The sequence below is a fragment of the Perkinsus marinus genome (genome assembly GCF_000006405.1).
Source record: "Perkinsus marinus ATCC 50983 genomic scaffold scf_1104296971938, whole genome shotgun sequence".
In the NCBI taxonomy this organism is placed as follows: domain Eukaryota; phylum Perkinsozoa; order Perkinsida; family Perkinsidae; genus Perkinsus; species Perkinsus marinus.
The window spans coordinates 5,016-23,856 of record NW_003201948.1 but is presented as its reverse complement, the minus strand read 5'-3'; the positions used below and the strand labels follow the sequence as shown (position 1 = coordinate 23,856).

At 47.4% G+C, this 18,841-nt stretch overlaps 5 protein-coding genes across 5 annotated transcripts; 3 read left to right on the top strand and 2 right to left on the bottom strand.

Annotated features, from left to right (window-relative positions):
* Positions 1-40: 40 nt before the first annotated feature.
* Positions 41-6,936, top strand: Pmar_PMAR026887 (Growth-arrest-specific protein, putative; the record flags this gene model as incomplete). The annotated part of the gene is made up of 23 exons (XM_002766758.1): positions 41-88; positions 576-655; positions 703-768; positions 818-938; positions 986-1,039; positions 1,088-1,159; positions 1,353-1,419; positions 1,467-1,585; positions 2,152-2,240; positions 2,296-2,425; positions 2,501-2,581; positions 2,627-2,691; positions 2,880-2,952; positions 3,001-3,108; positions 4,659-4,804; positions 4,999-5,155; positions 5,202-5,309; positions 5,356-5,496; positions 5,556-5,628; positions 5,785-5,890; positions 5,936-6,065; positions 6,229-6,383; positions 6,711-6,936. 23 exons carry the CDS (start codon positions 41-43, stop codon positions 6,934-6,936), a joined length of 2,415 nt encoding a protein of 804 aa, XP_002766804.1.
* A 1,165-nt stretch (positions 6,937-8,101) lies between these two features.
* Pmar_PMAR026886 (hypothetical protein) lies at positions 8,102-9,654 on the top strand (the record flags this gene model as incomplete). Its single annotated transcript, XM_002766757.1, has 10 exons — positions 8,102-8,146; positions 8,188-8,291; positions 8,334-8,444; positions 8,491-8,651; positions 8,773-8,938; positions 8,982-9,059; positions 9,103-9,205; positions 9,248-9,333; positions 9,380-9,460; positions 9,510-9,654. The coding sequence occupies 10 exons, from the start codon at positions 8,102-8,104 to the stop codon at positions 9,652-9,654; spliced, it is 1,080 nt and encodes a 359-aa protein (XP_002766803.1).
* A 582-nt stretch (positions 9,655-10,236) lies between these two features.
* Positions 10,237-11,944, bottom strand: Pmar_PMAR026885 (hypothetical protein; the record flags this gene model as incomplete). The annotated part of the gene is made up of 6 exons (XM_002766756.1): positions 10,237-10,330; positions 10,429-10,484; positions 10,963-11,014; positions 11,237-11,364; positions 11,578-11,697; positions 11,738-11,944. 6 exons carry the CDS (start codon positions 11,942-11,944, stop codon positions 10,237-10,239), a joined length of 657 nt encoding a protein of 218 aa, XP_002766802.1.
* A 410-nt stretch (positions 11,945-12,354) lies between these two features.
* Positions 12,355-13,268, bottom strand: Pmar_PMAR026884 (Uridine phosphorylase, putative; the record flags this gene model as incomplete). Its single annotated transcript, XM_002766755.1, has 1 exon — positions 12,355-13,268. The coding sequence occupies one exon, from the start codon at positions 13,266-13,268 to the stop codon at positions 12,378-12,380; it is 891 nt and encodes a 296-aa protein (XP_002766801.1). The 3' UTR covers positions 12,355-12,377.
* Positions 13,269-14,629: 1,361 nt separating this feature from the next.
* Pmar_PMAR026883 (NAD-specific glutamate dehydrogenase, putative) lies at positions 14,630-18,189 on the top strand. Its single transcript, XM_002766754.1, has one exon. The coding sequence runs from the start codon at positions 14,635-14,637 to the stop codon at positions 18,019-18,021; it is 3,387 nt and encodes a 1,128-aa protein (XP_002766800.1). The 5' UTR covers positions 14,630-14,634; the 3' UTR covers positions 18,022-18,189.
* Positions 18,190-18,841: the final 652 nt, after the last annotated feature.

Below are 18,841 nucleotides of genomic sequence, written 5' to 3'. Positions count from 1 at the left end.
GTCGAGGAATTCTGCATGTTCGTTGTAGTTTTTGGTTGTAATGGGTAAAAAAGGCGGTAAGAAAGGCGGGAAAAAAGCGCCAGCAGTGGTAGTGGAGGGGGGGGGGGGAGGGGTGGGGTTTGGTGAATATTATTAGCAGAAATTACTAAATAAATTTTCATTACGTATCGAAATGTATTCTCGTTGGTGAAGCTTAGGAATATCGATATGGTGTATAAAAGTGTCCATGAGAATAATAGAGTTTCGCTCGTGACGAACGTAAACGTGAAACCTAAATTATTCGTAGATAGATTGGGAAGGTGATTTTAGTTGGTATATGAAGACTTGTACATTTTCCCTTCCCCGTTTTTGAAGTGCGAAAGGACTATACATGAACATTCTCTAGCCTGTAGTGTATTTATCATTCATTTTGAAGATCTATTCAGCTACTAGTGAAACCAACTTCGTAAAATGCTCAAGATTGCAAAACGCATTCTCTCACTTCACCGAATCGCTTTCAGTGCCTGCAAGAATAGAGCTCGAAAGTTTGTACATGCGTGCAATTCCTGGTTGATAAGCTCTCGTCGTGGTATCAGGTAAACCCCGATGATATAATTCCCCAAGACTTACTAGACCTCACTGAGCCGCAGCTGCAGGAGAAAATAGAATCTTGGGAGTGGGGGGAAAGATGGGAAATAGGTTGGCGTGATGGAGCTGACGCAGGTATAGGAGGAATAAGGCTGCTACGGAGAGGAACTATATGGAAATGGAAAGAGATTTGGTGAATCGGTAAAAAAGACATTTGGTGGAATTGAACCTGGGACCTCGCGGTTGATAGTTTTTACACCATAACCAAGCGAGAGATTGAGCAGCTGGAAGCCGCCATTTTGTGTAAAGAGCGACAAACGGAAGTTGTGGAGAAGGAACATCGAGTGAAAATGAAAGTTCACGAACATAAGGTGAACTGTGCGGTTGATCGATTATCTGTTTGGGACTCACTTGCAAGGTACATAGCCTAGTATATCACCAAACAAGGGAGAATGAGGATATCACTAAAGAGGTGATGAAATTGTTATCATTGATCTTTGGTATTATCAGTTGCTCTCAGGCGGAGGCTTTGATTATGGAAGAGGATGACAGACATATCAAACTGCTTACTCAATGGCATGAAGAAAATGAAGTGATATTTTACGAGCATACCACGCCAATCGCAACTGGTCGAGAATTGTATGAAGGCCTGTGTGTTGTAGGAGCACTACTCTAGACGGAAACTACTATTCCCGACTTAGTGTTCGCAGTAGAAGGGAAACTACTTTCAGAGATTCGGCTTCGGAACAGTTTAGATTTGTCTTCAGTTTTTATCATCTCTTTAGGCATTGAAAGAATCTTTACAATCTAAGAAACTCGCGCGTGAGGAAGAGGTTAAGTTGATGGAGCGAGGTAGTGGTATTAAGTTGGGCATGGAAAATATCTTTTAACCGTTTCAGGATTTGCAAAATCGTTGGAAAAGCTGAAGGAGACATATGAGTGTAATCAAGCTCAGCTGGAGGAAGAGTGTCGGGATGAAGTTGAAAATCTTGGGCGAGATCTCGAAGTTCGGAGAAGAGTAATGTGATTCGTGATGAGATAGATGTTTGGTGCCCTCGACTGAGCTCAAGAGGTCCCTTACTACATGGGGTAGAAGTGTAGGAAAATCAACAAGAAATTAGTGTGGGAATTTTCTAAGTATAACTGCCGTCGGCATCTCCGACCTTCCCGAGATTCTCGATTGACAAACGTGATATGGATATGATAGATGCCAAAAGCAATGAACAAGACTATAGGGCTAGCCTCGGGGAGTGACGTGACGTGGCTCACGTCACGAATAGACAGTACGAAGCGCTCGCATGTGCTGCTGCCCATAATTTTCCACATTGCTGACAGTATCATCACGTCAGCAATATAACTGTAAATGGCTCTTTTGATCGGTCTCAGTGTCGTACGATGAGTAATTTAGATTTGATACAGTTAACGATTTGAAGTGTTTTCTCGTTGGTAAGATCGTATACTAGCGGAGCCATCAGTTGGGGAGATCGTATATAGGGTGCTGGGATTTGAGATGGGTATAGTACTTGCCGCGATGTGGCGGAAGTGTGGTATGGTCGTTTTGTGTTATCCTTCATCTCTGGTCAGGTTGAGATACATGAAATGAGGGAACGGAAGAATCTTCATATGAATGAGTTAACGGAGAACCATAATGAAGCTTTCGAACAGATAAAAGGGTGGTGATTGTGGAGGCTCCATGCGAGTGTGGGAAAATCTTCGCTGTGCGTAAAGATACTATCAAGACATCACGCAGGACAATGTTAAGCTGATACAGAGCATGAAGGATGAGATCGCACTGATGCGTGATAGAGAGAAAGCTAACAAGGAAAGAATGACGCAGCTCATCGCGGAGAACAAGACGGTAAGTGTTGGGGGGGTCCCGGGTTCGAATCCCACGGGCGTCGTTTTTACTTCTGATGAGTTTGTACAATTGTAGTTATCCGAGCCCTTAGCGGAGAAGGAAGAGGAACGTGCTAAGCTGATGGAACTTCTGAAGAATTACAGTACTGATAAAATTGTAAGTGACCTCATACCATCCCTCCGTTACTTCATATGAATACAGGCGTTGGAGAATCTGCGAGGCAGGAGGGCTATGCTCGAGAAGCGGTTGAAGGGAGTGAGGTCAGAGTAAGTCCTCAATCAGGCCTTCCCCTCTGTTACTCATAGTACGTTACTTTGGACCGCAACGATTTACTATGTCGGTCCCAGCTGGTCGTACATGGCCCTTCGGTCGTGCTGTGCGTAGTAAGAAGTATTTTCGTGTATTGGATGGGTTAGGAGGTTGAGATTCCGGTACTGCATATGGAGTATCTCAGGTATAGACAGTCAGAAGAGAAATTGAAGAAAAAAGAAGAAGAATTAGAGGAAGTTATGCGTCGCTTCGCTAAGGTGAAAAATAGTGCCCCCTCTTCACTGTGTTGGAAGGGCGCCTATTAGAGTGTTGATGAGATAAGTCGAATGGCTGAGTTGAAGAACGTAGCACTGGAGAAGAGGCTCGACGTCCTTGATAGCACTCTCGCTGATAAACGGGGCGAGTTGAAGGAGGTGAGAGGGGCGAGCGGTTTTAGATTGTAATTCTGATGCGTATAGAAGTTAGTAATTGATGTTGAATTTGTATAAGAGAAATATTGCTAGGTTTCGCTTTCATGCATGCTGTTGTTGACATAGTGGAATACACTTGTTTGTTTTCTTTTTGAGAGTTCACGACGTGTTGGTGGTTCGTAGGTTGCGAAGTCGGCAAATATGGATGCAACAATACTGTTGGGGGCCACAGAGAGGCTAGAGGGAGTATTGGAATCCAAGAACGCAATTATCAGATCACTGCAATATGAGGCGAGTTTTAGATCCCGGGTTCGATCCCGGCACCTGTCGTTTTGTATTAGATTCAGCGCTTATCGAAGATGTACAATGATACAGTCCGAGTATATGAGCATAAGTTGAAAGGGCTTTGGGATTCCAGTGAAGGAGATGGGGTTCGAACCTGTGCCTGTGAAGACTAGCAAAATCCCAGCTAAGTGAGTCCCATCGAAAGACTGAATGCGGTAGTCCCTCTTCCCTACTTTAGTCTGGTAGCGACCTTAACAGGGAGTGTGAAGCCACCGAGCAAGACAACATGAGTACATGTTAAGCTCTAGTCGTTATGGTTGCTTCTATCTTGAGTTCCTTAGTGATCCAATGGATAACCACCTTAGTTTAAAGATATCCTAGTGAGATGTGTTATCAGCACATGTCAGGTGGGTACGCAACCACTACGGCGGGTCCAGTAGTTGGTTTTTTTTTATTTGTTGTTATTCTCGTCAGCAACCGGGTTGGTTTTTCCGGGCTTCCTCAGCTCGTGGTTTTGCGAGGCAAGCCATCAGTGTTACTTCACAAGATTTGGTAGTCCACAGCCTCTGCCGAACGAGTTAGTGCTGGGTTCGTGAGGTTCGTAGTGCGGTTGTGGAAGTTGTAGGATACAAACACATCTAAAGCTCTCACATGGAATTTTGGAAATGAGAATCGACCTTGGGACCTACTATGTGTTTGGCAGTCGTCGTAACCAACTAGATCATCTCAGCGTGTTCTCTCTATGTCCTAGCTTTTGATGTTGTCCGAGTTGCCACGCTCGCCAGCGTCTCTTTGGCCACATCAACCTCTGCGTCCATAAACGTCATAAAATATGTCTACAGGGGAGCTTCGGACGTCTCAAGACCTAAAACCTAAATGCCACGCCTCATGCAATAAATTTTTCAATCACTGTGTGATACTGTACCCTAGAATCGAACTTGGGACTATCTGTGTTGCAGGCGTCATAACCGAACACACCATTGCAATTCACATCATTTAATATTGTTAATAGTTTCCTCACTTGCACGTAGATGTTTTCGTTCCGGCTATGCCTACTCTTAACCACCGTCCACCAACTCTGTGTCTCTCGTCCCACATCTCCTCGTAGTTCCGTCGTGCAGCTCACCAACGATAACTTCAATCAGTTGGTGCTTCACCGGCGGCCCGAGGAGACCTGGATCGTTATTTTCCATGTGTCTTGGTGTAAAGCATGCAAAGTAGTTGATACTTCCCTTCCACAGCTTTTTCACTAGCCTGGTATTCTCCAGAAAACATTACCGGAGTTCGTTGCGGCGAGCGAGAAGTGGAATGGAGTGACGCGGGTGAATACGGTGAAATTCGGTGAGGTTGACTGCACTAACAATAAGGAGTTGCGAGAGGCATTGGATGTTCACTCGTACCCTACGATAAGGATGTAAGTCGCGATACGACTGCTAGAAACACGCTGAAGGAGAACAGCTACGGCATCATTAGAGTTAAACTAGAGGCGTGCGGTAGATTTCATGTAAAAGAAGCATGTTGGAATGGTATTCGGCATCATTGCAGTTTGGAGCTTACCCAACTGCCAAATCTGTGTGAGTAGAATGGAAGTATTAGATGGACTTCCAGGTGGCCATCACGTTCGTCGGAGGACTCGGGAGAGTTACTTTACACGTATCGCGGCATCCGCACTCAAGAGGCCTTCCTGAACTACCTTGAATTCATGTCCCGAGACAACGTTAGATTGGCGCACTCTTTGGAAGAGATACAGGCATTGTCGGAGGAAGTAGTGAGATATGATCTGAACATAGCGGTATGCTCAGTCGGCTCAGGATGTCTACTCCCGTGTAATCCTCATCACTCGCGACCTCCAGGCTGACCGTAAGACGTTCGACTTGGTAGCCGCAACACTGAAGGGCCAACACTCCTTCTTTATACTGGTACACTTCTCATCAGACCTAAACGGAGTTGCTCTCACATTTCTAGGCATCGGAATCTACCACTGACATTTCTGCCCGAATCGGGGCTCGTCACTCTTGTGACTTAACCATGGGAGCGTGCCTGGCTGTTGTACCTCCTGTGGAGTCGACCGTGTTTGGAGGGGAGCATAAGCAGACATACGCTGAGGTAAGCGCTGAAGTGATGATTCAAATTTATTAAAATTATTTCTCAATTCTATGCCCCAGGTTATCCGAGCTTCTGAAGTGATGTTCGCCGCAGCCACGTTGCAGCATTGGATCGAGGCTCATGCGTTTCCAGGTGGCTGGCAGTCCTCCTCTCCTTCGGTGTTGTGTGTTAGTCAGCTGAGCGTAGGAGTGTACAGAAACCAGCAAGAATTTCCCAAAATTTTTTCTCAGAATTCTCTTATTGTCATCAACAGTTATCATGTAGTTGACCATGTGCATATTTTCTCAGGTGTGTGGAAACTCGATGAGAGTAACTCTGCGGGATTCTTACGAGGCCCCCAGGAGGCAGTGGTGATTGCTGTTGATCTCAGTAGTGAAGACCAGCAACACAACGCGTAAGGAGTCGTAGACTTGAATGTGGGCAGTGTCGTTGAGTTCAGGTGGTTAGAACTACAGCAAGCCTACGTTAATGATAGCCTGGCTGAACACTTCCGTTTTGGTATCATTGATGGTGTGTATTGGGCTACTACTTTGATCAGCTGGGGAATACATGAATACGATCTACCGAGAGTACGCATTACTCGTTGGGAATCGGGTTGAGACTCTCAGACTGTGAGACTAGGATATTATGATAGTCGGCATTGCATATACTGTTTCTTTCTTTCTTTCTGTTTTTCTTTTTTTTTCTTTCTAGTAATCATCCTTCAGTAGAGTACACTATTGCTTCCATCAGGCGATCGTGTTAAAGGGCAATGACTCCGACTTGTACTGGGAGGACGCTGATGAGTTGGCGGTCGGCGACTTGTCTCGAGGCTTGGAGGCTATCATCAGCGGCAGACTACAACCGCGCAACAGACGGGATAACGTTGTGTTGAATAGGCTTGCAAAGTGAGGGAAATACCAAGGACAGGCGACTGTTATCGCACCCTCCTGAGCTGTTTAACAGTGCAAATCCGTACTCTTCTGATCGCACTGTCCTGGACTGTTATAACAGTGCAGATCCGTACTCTTTTGACCACGCTGTTTTCGGCGAACTCATTGGGGAAAGCATCCTCTGTTCGACCGCACTGTAATCTACAGCTTCCCATGTATTCTCGGCATGTGCCAGCTTGACCGGAAAATTCATCTGGGATCGTATTCCACAGTGGAGTTTCCACTGTACTGTTGAAATGTCGAGCATAATGCCTCGGAAAGAGGTAACGTATTCCTTGTCAGTTCCCTCTATCACCCAGTCCGTCACTTTATATCACAGTCGAGCCTCCACCTCATTGGCTCCCTGCTCACACTGTTGATACTCCTACTAGTGGTGTCGAGGTGCATCTACGAGACATGTGGCCTCATCTTCATCGCGGATGATGTTGATGTTGAAACTGAAGAGCAGCTTGAGAGGATACGGGCTATTACCGCGGCGGCGGAGCGAAGGAAGAAAAAAGAACAATGATGACGTTTGTGATACCTCAGTTTGAGTGTTTGTTTTCTCAATTCAATTTCGACGTCGGGGTGCCTATGGTCGGCTCTGGTGAGCACTGGTTGGGAGGCGAACCCCGTAGCCGCTACAAAGGAAACTGTCGAGTATGTTTGCTATACCGAAAGCTCACCAAGTTACGTTCGGCGTTCCTTTTCCTGCTCTCACCTACTAATCTTGTTCTGAGTGACCTCAACAAGGTGTACCCACTAGACCCCTAGCCATACCAGTCTCATCTTCGCAATAGTAGTCGTATAATATCTCCTTGAAGACGAAGGACATCTGGCATTGCCAACTTGAGTTGCCGTCCTAACGATTAGTCGTATGAGAGTAGTATAATTCATGAAGATTGAAGTTCTACGAGGCCCTCCTTGATAGAGTGGATCCCTGTGGGACATGATAGCCGTACCGCTCCTTCGCCGCAACGCCCCATACAGCCCTAGAAGAGTACATGCTAGCGTTGAATACGGGAGTACCCCTCGAGCATCACCAAGCGGTCTTCTTAGCTTGCTTCATTGTGAATGTTCTGGGATATACGTATTTTTTATTGCACGGCAGTCAGGATATCTATTAGTGTTGGGCCAGCACTCAGCATAGGCCAAGGACGATTATGCTCAATAACACCTCTTTTCAATATACTTGCATGCGAGGCATGCAAGTATAGAGTTCTTGGCCAGAGCTCTCGTTATGATTGCAGTACGCGCGGATAGGTTACTATCACCCACGCTCGAATAGTCTATTTACTACCTGTTGTTACTATCAGCGATTTGAGGCTGTAGTGCGAGTCTGTGTTGTTTCCCTCTGCACCTTTCACCTCAAGTCTAAATAGCGGGAACCTCAATTTAAACCCAGGCATCATGCAGCCAACTTCGTTGTTTATACCTCGGAAGTAGTACTTGCGATCACTACAAAGCCGTACGAAGCGTCTAGTAGGGGTGTATTGGTCATGGGTGTTTCAGCTAGGCTCTCCTCTGGATGCACTAACAACATTCTCCTCGTCACCATCACTCACTGTTGTGTTACTCGAAGACGCTATCGCCACTAGTTCCGCTGGACTCTGTGGTATTCGTAGTGTGGTGCGAAAGAACTACTAACTAGACTGACTAGCCCCGTCAGTTGGTTGCTTTCGCGTTGCTCAACAATGGCAGAGGACAGTCGGAATGCTGCTGAGTGCACCAATTGGGAAGTAATTTCTCCTGGCCGCTTACTTGGGAGTCATTCGCTCAGGATATGGATCAGAGACTTGGTCGTATAATGACTTTGGCTGAATCGAAGAGTGCCGAGCTCGAGGCGGCCTTGAGAGCACTAGGGGTGAACCCGATACCGACTCGGTGAGCCCTCGGGTAATCACTCTGACTAACAGTGCGCATCAGGGTAATTAAAACTAAAGGGGATATGGCTATTCTGGAGAGGAATTCGCAGGACAAGACGCCTCTGGTGGCGAACTCACCTGGCAGCACGGATACTATTGTGGAGCAAGAAGGGTAAGGCTTAGTGACATGACCTTGTTGTTTCTAGCGGGTGTTTTAGACTGAGTGCGGAGCCTCTAGTGGGGGAGAGAACAAGCACGGAGTACTTTCCTACTTCTACGAATGGCGGCCGGAAATGGGCTGAGCTCGGCAAGCTGCAGTCGGCAAGCGAGTTGAGGAAGGTGGAAGAAGCTGAGGATGAGCCCAGTGGAGTTGATGTTAGTGAGTCTTGGAGATCATTCCCATGGGTCTTGGAGATCATTCTTGACCGCTGTAGGTAGCATAGCCCCGCACTACAGGGATGAGTCGCCCTCTCGTTATGATCACTCGACTCTGGGTTCAGTTCATGAGGAGTATACGCGATCAGAACAGGAGGTTGAGGAGGAGGAGGATACCAGTGACGAGCAGGGTTCATCAGCTGAGGCTCAGTCGTATGCTACGATGAGTAGAGTACCGCTTGACACGCGGCCATGCACTTCTCCGCGACCAATTCGTAGGGAGAAAGGCGGGTAAGATCCGAGGCATACCTCATCTGCATCAGCCGCTTTACAGGTTCTATTGTATCGAAGCTGACGATGATGGAAGCGTCTCTGCTGAGACTTGGTTCGCCAGTGGGATTAACGCTAACAGGTAGAGATCACCCCTCTGAGTTTCGATCCAGTATTGGACATAGGCACCTATCGCTGCGTACTCAAAGGATCGGTCTGCTCCCTCGCCCTAGTGGTGGGCCTCAGACTTCAAGGGCTGCCATCGAGCTCAACAGCTTGGGCGCCTCGGTAGAGATTTTCTCCTCTGGCCCGTTCATGTTTCGCGGGCAGGTTGCTGAGTTTCCCCGTATGAGCGTCCGAAATGAGCCCCCACCGACCAGCTCGAGACTTCCAGCTGGATCGAAATTCAAGTTTGGGTTAGGAGGCTCACGTCGCTGGAGTTGTTTTTGTTTCTCGCATCAGATATGAGCCTTCGGTTAGCACTGACGTTGCTCCTGGATTGGAGTCTTACCTTAAGGAAATCGGCAGTAGCTTCACTGCTAGGTCTCTGAGCATTAAGACGTTGATGATGAGTTACCCAAATTCTTGGCAGATCCCACCGTGGTCATCGGGAAACCGTGGATAACGAATCCCCCAGTAGAGTGCGCGAGAGGCTTCTGTTTGAGATGATGAAGGTGTATGACGACGCCGCGCCTGACGATGCTCCGTCCCAGTTTGACGATTCTGTTATTAACTAGAGCATATTGCAGCTAGTGTGGCTATGATTCAGTGTAATTATTATACCATTATGTACACATGCATCATGTTTTGTGTAGTGTTGATAGTTACTACCATGATGGGTGCTGTACCCATCGTCGATGGGACATTGAGGCCTCCACTATACCGTGTACAGAACCACTCTTAGCGACGATACTTCAGAGATTGGTCGCACGAGAAAACTGGAACATTCCTCCGAGTTGAGACGCGAGCACAAGTTATCCAGTATATCAATGACCGCATACATTGTATGGCATACAACGAGCAAGCTATATCTGCATATAGCAAAAGAGCTACGCCCTATCACAGTCCCAACACAGTTAGTGTAACAGAACTCACGCTAGCTCAAATCGAGGTTGTAATGCAGATCAATAGTAATTACTGTAATTTTCAGCTCGTGCAACAACTCTCCTATCCATCTTGGACAGGAAGACCTTCGCCAAGTCTTTTACCAATGTCGCATTGGCAATGCAGACCGCATCATACGACCCACGCGATCCAGTGATGGACTTTCGTGCCTTATCATCGCCAAGGCAGTGAGGTGTCGTGAACTAAATCGCTGCCTAGCGGGCCTCGTCACCTGCTTGATCACCATCTAAAGCACCGCTCTGGTGCAGCTGAATTAGTGGGAGACTCCCCATCGCACATCTCATCACTCTATGTAGACGCTCATATAGTCATATGACGGTGGATTCCACCAAGTGGAACTTAGGAGGTTGTGAGTACCGATATTGATCTGCCCATTCCTCGCTCACTTCCTTTCCAAGTTGGTGGTCACACGCCCGACATTCTCCGCATCAGCTGTCCATATCTACAACATTGCCGAATGGCCACTATATGTCTCGAGAGACTCACATGCCAGGATGTGCCTCATAAGTTATCAGTGATAAGTGATAGACCACCTTATTACTCCCCTACTAGTAGTACGCTACCACCAAGTAGCTACTGCGAGTATCTCATTTGCCGCGTTCATCATCCCTGTGACAGGGATGGACAGGGACCCTGTCTGTCAGGGAGTCTCTGTCAGTCGGGGGCCCCGACTATCTGATAGCAGTGCTTACGCGAGGTAGTACCAATGACAAGATACAGGGCTGCTTCTTGAAGAAACTTTCTTCCCACTCGTGTCGGGGCTAGTATCAACAGCGGATTGATAGGATTTGGACCGTGATATAGACAGACAAGTGTAGAGCTACATTGGACAGACCGGATAGCTGTCCTAAGGGCTGGATACTCGACGGGGTGGACACTCCTACAAGAATCCGATATCAGCAGGGAGGGGGAGGGATCACGATCTGGGCCGGATTGATCGGGATACAGTCGTAGTAGGGCCGCCCTGAGCTCCTGCAAACGTCCAACTGAACTCCGAAGCATAAGCGGTGACCACTTACACAGACCACTTAGTGGTCTCATTGAGATTGTCTCAAACACGCACTCTAAACACAATGAACGTGGATTTTGCGACAGAAACATGAGATGCTCACGGATTATCGATTGTTTTCTCTTCGTGGCTTGAAGAACCTGCGAAGGCATTTTCCTGATACGTCATTCGAACCTTGCCCTTACTCTTCTAAGCCATGCACGACCTTGAAGCCTTCATCTATGAACATCTTCTCACTCTTATCCCCCATGTATGCTGTCATCTCTAACACTGGTCCGGGGAGCTTCTGCACGATGGTGTAGTACAGCTGGCTCTGAAAAAGAGATAGGAGGCTCCTATTAGGAGCTGAGTGACCCGAGGAGTCCTGGACTCCTTCGATCACTCGTTGGACCAACGCGATCTTGAATTGACGACAATCATACCGAGTAGTGTCGATCGGATCGTTGCCGGGATCATTGCATTTACGGAAAACACCTCACTACTGATCCGGTACTTGAATCGCTGGTACTGATGCCAGAGTGATTACATCCCTGAGGTTGCTGTCCTCTTGCAGGTTCTTCTTTTTCTCAGCATAGTCTCGCAACTTCATAACGAATTCACCAACACGGGCGAGATTGTACCACCGATGGTCTTCGGAGTTGAATTCCTGTAGTATACGAGTCTTAGATGAGTCTTCATTATAGTACCGTTACTAAAAGTATCAGTTTCTCGCCACTATCGAGCGTTCCATTCTCCCCAGTCCACCGAGGCACCATCTTGGCGATAGAGACAGCTTCCTGCTCTCTCTTCTGATCGGGACTGAGCTGTAAGTTGAATGAGTTTTTCGCCTCTTCGAACTCCTGTCGGCGCTCCTCATCCGCCATCAACCAACAGTAGTAGCTCAGACTGAACATTATCACTGAGAGACAAGTTGACTCTAACCTGTTACAATTTGAAAGGATACCCCTACCATAGAAGGCTAACTTCTGTTTACCCTCAAGTCTTCCTTTACGGGGATCGCTCTCAGACGTGAAACTCCGGAACACTGGATATCGCCGAGGGAGGCTAAAAGACATCTTTGAGACGCCCATGCGCATCCCCATTCGTGGTATGATCATCTACCAAAAACCGGCCGAATTTCAAAGTAGAATCCTTGTCTAACGAGCCGTTGCCCACCACTTGGTGGCGCCAAGGTTCATTCCCCCCCCATAAGCTCTCGACTAATACCTCAACACTCGATATTAAAGTAACTGCGTTTCGTCAAACAACTAAGATGCAGTTAGTAACACTTATGAGAGTAGCTCAATGCTTGAGGGAAGTGATAACATGTTCATTCTCAGTTAATATTTATCTGATGACTTGCGAAAGTGAACGTCCGAGAAGAGAAGCCCTCCTTCCGTAGCGCATCAGACTTTTCTTCAGATGGGCCATGCCCTGACATACAATGCTGCATGACCGATTCACAGCCTCGGCCTTGAGATGAGCCTGATCAGAGATGGGAGCATCGTCACCTCCACCAATTATGGCAAGCACACATCCCGCCTTAACACCATAGACTTGAGCCAGACTGAATAGCATGGCAACTTCCATCTCGGAGGCCAAACATCCGAGATCCTCCAGCACCTCCATATAACGTTTGTGTTCAGGAGCATAGGGACCGAACTTGAACTCTCTAGCCATAAGAGAATCCTTAGTGTGGACCGGTCCAGCATCATACACCCACTGAGCACCTTCCTGGAGCTCATCATCCTCTGTTTCAAGTTGGCGCTGTGCAGCTGCGCACATCGCGGTGACTACTGTAGCCGATCCGAGAGCAGGGTACTCGAGAGGCATATAGTGTCGGGTGGTACCCTCGTCACGAACAGCACCAGTCGCGATAACGATATCACCGATGCCAAGGGTCTTCTGCATAGCACCAGCGGTACCGACTCTAACAAGGACCTTTGCACCCAACTTGATCATCTCTGTAGCGATAATATCAACACTCGGAGCGCCCATACCGGTAGAGATGACACCGATATCAACAACAGTTCCATCAGGGGCATCGTACTTGCCTATGTAACCATCATGACCGCGAGGAGAGAAGATCACTTCGCAGTCCTGAAGGAAAGTCTCCGCGATCTGCTTGGCGCGGTCACGTGATCCAGGGAGGATCCAGAAACGACCGAGGCTGCCATTGCCGTGGCAATGCGCTCGCGTGACTGTCACATGCATGGGTTTGAAGTTTGGATCGGTCATGGTGGAATAATAATGGTCAAGCTAACCAAATGTTGTCGCAGAATCCATGAAATCCGCGGCCCATATGTTTAATGTTGCGGCCGAGTCGCGAGACAACCTCGAGACAGCAGCTCACGGGGTTCCCTGAGCCAGGTGCTGTGAGTCTCCGGGTTGAGACGTTCTGGTAAAGGAGACGGGACTGGACGAGAGACCTTGGGGAGGCGTCTCGGGCATATCGCCTTTTCTTGGCACTTATGGCAATTATTGGGCGTTCGCCAAATCATGCACTTGCGTACGATAAGTCGTGAGAAGTCCTCGTAGTTGGAGTTTCAGGGGCCCATTTCACAAGCGTCCTTAGATTAGGACGTCTTTACGTATAGGGTTTCAACCTTAGGACGTCCTTACCTAACTAAGGCTATTTCACAAGATTTTTTTCCTTACCTAGCGTAAGGATGTGCTAACTGAGGATATTAGGAATCCTTACGGCAATTAAACCCGACGTAAAATATTATACAACTGCGAATCGAACCTGGATCACCCAAACACCAATCGCTAACTCTACCACTCCACGATTTTATACTTGCTAGCATCGAAATGCGAATCCGTTCATCAAACCATGGACCGCAAAGATAGTGCCTCAAGGCGCCATTCAGCAGATTTAACAGATATAACCACTTTTATTATCAACTGATACGCGTAATGGATCTTAACGGAGCGGAACTAGTAGATTAGGATGACCTTGATGACTTGGACGTCATGGCCGAGGAGCATGAAGTACGGAAGAGGGCACTCATGGCTCAACAGGATGCTTGGGAAGCTTGGCAGCAAGCTGGTAGAGCACGGGGCGAAGTTTCAGTTTTTGCTAAGAGGGCCTTTTCTACTATGGAGGAGTCTTGCAGTAACAAAAGGCTTGACTCTATCACTAAGAACAAATGATATTAATGCCTGTATTAAAACCTCCGTAGGGTTTTGAACTATCTTGCAAATGATATGGTCTCGAACGATCCCCGCGTTGTTGCATTATTGCGAGTTATGAAAGAACTAAGAGGTAACTTTGTAAGGATGCACTGAGGAGACGGACATGACGAACTAACTAACAAACAACGATTCTTTTATCTCGACAGTGACTCGAGGGTTTATCAGACGATGCTGACGTACCAACGGACGAAGACAATCATATCCTACATTGTGCAAGAGAGCATCTAGCCGCAGCTGAAAGACGTCCACAGCGGGAGAGAACTCGTCGGCTGCGACGCTAGGCTTAGGGCGGCGCTTGCAGCGGACTTGATCGTATAAGTCTGTAACATTACCAATTGTGTGGTAGTGGTAACACATCGTGTCGTATCATATTGTCTTTTGCAGTTTCTATTTTTATAAGATCACTAATATGGACTCACCGACTACAAGTGTTGTTTCCTCATTTCTCGAGGCTGCTTATCAAGGCGATATGAATCGCATGAAGGAGCTTATGGCCAGCAACTCCGGTCTATCTGTTAATGTTCAAGACTATGATAAGAGAACTCCTCTTCATTTAGCTGCTGCTGGTGGTCACATGGATGCTGTCCAATATTTGTTGGGTGAGGGGGCTCAGCTCAAGACTGATCGCTTCGGTATGCTTCCTATCCACGATGCTGTGGTGAACCATCATAGCGACATCAAGGAGGTGCTCGGTCAACTCGACCTCAAGTGTGATGATGCCATGTGCTATCTTTCCCCTGAGAAGGAGGAGGCTTTGAGAGAGCAAGTGAAGAACACCAATATCTCTCTGACTCCTGAGGATTTGGAAACCAAGATGACTCAGGTCTTTTCTATCATTATGAAGGAAGGTGTCCTCGCTGCTGGTTCTCTCTGGCAGGAGATTGTCTACTACTTCACTGGGCTTGGTCTTCATCCCAGCTACTTCAAGCATTTTACCAGTGCTGAGATCGCCAGGCATATCCATTGCCTTATCGCTGCTAAGAAGGTCGCTCAGGCTACCAAGTCTGACTATATCCACTTCGAGATTGAGGAAGCGGATTCGGCTTTCTATCTCACCACTATGGAGCCTGAGAAGATTGCCATCACTGATGCTAAGGTTGCTGAGTATATCAATACTGCTAAGGACTGTGGTTACACTATCACCTTCCTAAAGTCTGAGAAGGCTCCCATGGCCGAAGGGAAATTCCCTCTCGGCGTCTTTGTTGTCGACAAGCAACAGTTCGAGTCGGGTGTTAAGTTCGAGAACATGATGGATAAGAGCGACCTTCAGCTCGTTGCCACTCCGAAGTTCCTTGAAGAGAGGTCTGTTGAAGTACAGAAGCTCTACCAGGATCTTATTGATGAGACTATGGCTACCCGCAATACTGTTGTTAAGGTGTTCGATGCTCCTGCCAACTTGGTTCAGAAGTCCGGCGCTCAAGTGTTGCAGTTTGCTGCCTTTGATGTTGATCGTACGGGCCGAGCCTACATCTCTGAGATCAACGAATGCTTCCGTTCTCATAACGTTGAACCCAAGAGATTCTACGTGGACTCGTTCGCCAATGGTATCGTCACCTATACTTGCTTCTTCGACCCCACTTTCCAGGGTGAGGCATTGGAAAAGCTCGCGCAGACTCTCCGTTATGTGAGTCATTTCAAGCATAACCCGAGGAAGTCCGGTTTGGTTTGGGAACTTGTGCTCAACAATAAGATCACACCCGAGCATGCTATCTTCCTCATTACTGCTGCCAAGTTCATCTTCTCATTCTTCCCTAAGGAGACTGAGGAGTATCTCGCTTTGGCCGACTATTTCGAGAGTGACCCGTCCAAGAAGAGTGAGTTGGATACTCTCTTCAGAGATACCATGGCTAATGCTATTACTTATGAGAGGATCTATGATGCTCTCACTTCCAACTATGAGCTAACTTTACCTATGTTCGACGACTTCAAGAAGGTTGCCACTGGTCTATGCAAGCCTTTCTACAATGAGGAATTGGCTGCTAAGGTTGATGATCAGGTTGGATCTCGCTTCGATGCGAAGATCTTGAAGACTCTGTTGAAGCTCAGCGCTCATCTTCAGATGACGAACTTCTTCAAGGCTGGTACAGCCTCGGCTATTGCAATGAGGTTTGATGGTGAGGTCCTGGCTGATCGTCCGAGGACTCTCTTCTCCAGGATTCCTTATGCTGTCTATCTTGTCGTCGGCAGGAGCTTCTATGGCTTCCACATCCGATTCACTGAGATCGCTCGTGGTGGTATCAGACTCATCTTATCCAGGAACAGACAGGTCTACAAGAAGAACTGCGCTACTTTGTTGGAGGAGAACTACAACTTGGCCTTTACTCAGCAGCTGAAGAACAAGGATATCCCTGAGGGCGGATCGAAGGGTACCATTCTCATGGATATGGATTCTCAGAACTTGAACACCAGTGGTCGTGATGCTTTCAATAGCTATGTTGATGCTCTCCTCGATTGCATCCTGGCCAAGGAGACCGGCCTCTATTCTAACCTCTCCAAGCCTGAGATGCTCTTCTTCGGTCCCGATGAGAATACTGCTGGATTCATGAAGTTGGGCGCTTTGAGAGCCAAGGCTCGTGGTTACAAATACTGGAAGTCTTTGACTACCGGTAAGTCCGCTGTCCTTGGTGGCATCCCCCATGACAAGTACGCCATGACAACAAACTCCATTCATCCTTACGCTACCGAGCTTCTGAACAAGTTGGGTGTTGAGGAGTCTAAGCTCACCAAGGTCATGTCCGGTGGCCCCGATGGTGATCTTGGTTCTAACGAGATTCTCATCTCCAAGGATAAGACCATTGCTATCTGTGATGGTACTGGTGTTGCTTATGATCCTCAAGGATTGAACAGAGAGGAGCTCACTCGTCTTGCTCATCTCAGAGTTGGTGTTGCTAACTTCTCTCGTGATAAGTTGTCAAGTGATCCGAAGGCATTCTTGGTCACTATTGACGATAAGGATGTAACTCTTCCGAATGGTGATCATTTCAAGTCCGGTGTTGAGGTCCGGAATCACTTCCCTGAAATGGAGTACTTCTCCGCTGATCTCTTCATCCCTTGTGGTGGCCGCCCTGGTACTATTAACATTGGTAATGTTGATAAGACCATGTTCAATCCTGAGACTAAGGAGCTCAAGTTCAAGTATGTTGTAGAGGGTGCCAACTTATTCTTGACTGATGATGCTCGTCGATATCTTGAGGATGCTGGTGTGCAGCTATTCAAGGATGCTTCCACCAACAAGGGTGGTGTTACTTCTAGCAGTATGGAAGTGTTCGCCGCTCTTTGCATGGACACGGCTGATCATGACAAGTTCCTGTGTTCTCGTGATGAGACCAGTGCTCCTCCTGAGTTCTACGAACAATACGTTCAGGAGATTCTCGCCGCTGTCCGTCATAACGCCAAGATGGAGTTCAATGGCATCTGGAAGACTAACCATGAGGTGAAGTATCCTGATGGATCGAGGTATATTCGTAAGACTGATGCAACCATCTTATTGTCGAAGAAGATCAACGACATGCAGTCTTATATCCTTGGCGTCCTCGAGGAACATGATCCTGAGAATGATTGGATGGTTCGTGCTGTTCTCAGACGTTGTGTGCCGAGGTTGCTTCTTGTTCATTGTGGTTTGGATAAGATTGTCGAGAACACTCCCGAGGCTTATCTCAATGCTATGGTTGCTACTTGGATTGCTGACGAGTTTGTCTACTCTAATGGTCTACAGACTAGTGAGTTCGCCTTCTTCCAGTTCATGCGTTCACTTGAGGAGAAGTCCGAAGGTGAAGTTACCCCTTCCACTATGTAATTTACTCGAACTTTCTATACACTAGCTATATGAGGCACCGGGCATCGGTATCTGCCGAATGTTTTTCTTAACGCTACGAAGAGTTTTTTCTCCCGTATGTCTTAACGGGTATACTATCAACTAAAGCTCGCTTGTATAGTGTGTTACTTAACTTCGCCGATCTGACTAGTCTGATTATGATGTCGTGTTAAGTTGTAGGCTGAGCGATATGGCTGCTGCACGGAGGGGGATAACTCTCGAGGGTCAGCGGACTCTGTAGCGTTATGAAACATGATTATGAGTACAGTGAGTGACCGAGGTATCGTTGATAAATAGTGCGAGATTTTTTATTCGGATATGATAGAGATTCGAGTGATGAAATATCGATTTTGATGTTAAGAGGTATGAGTCTTATACTATAAGTGTGCTTATACTATAAGCATACGTTAGACCGTGTAACGTGTAACTTACACGTCTGTTGCAATTACAGTCTGTCCGTCTACTGCTTGATTCCTGACGCGTTTCACAGCCGTGGTCAGTGATCGATATTAGAGCACTCATAGGTCGTGCATCAAATGCAGGAGTTCGATGCAGAAACATGGACTCTGATACAGAGTTCGAGACTGTATGGTACAGCTTTTCCGGACCTACAGGTCTCCCCTGAGGTCTCGGTCACCGGACAGGTGTCCGACTAACTGGTGCCGTATCTGGTACGATATACAAGCGGCTCACCGGTAACGCTGGTCTGTCACGTCAACCAGTCTACTAGGTAAACGACTGTCAGTTGGTAACGACTTCCCATAGAATGATTGGTGTACTGGAGCACCCACGGACGAGTCAG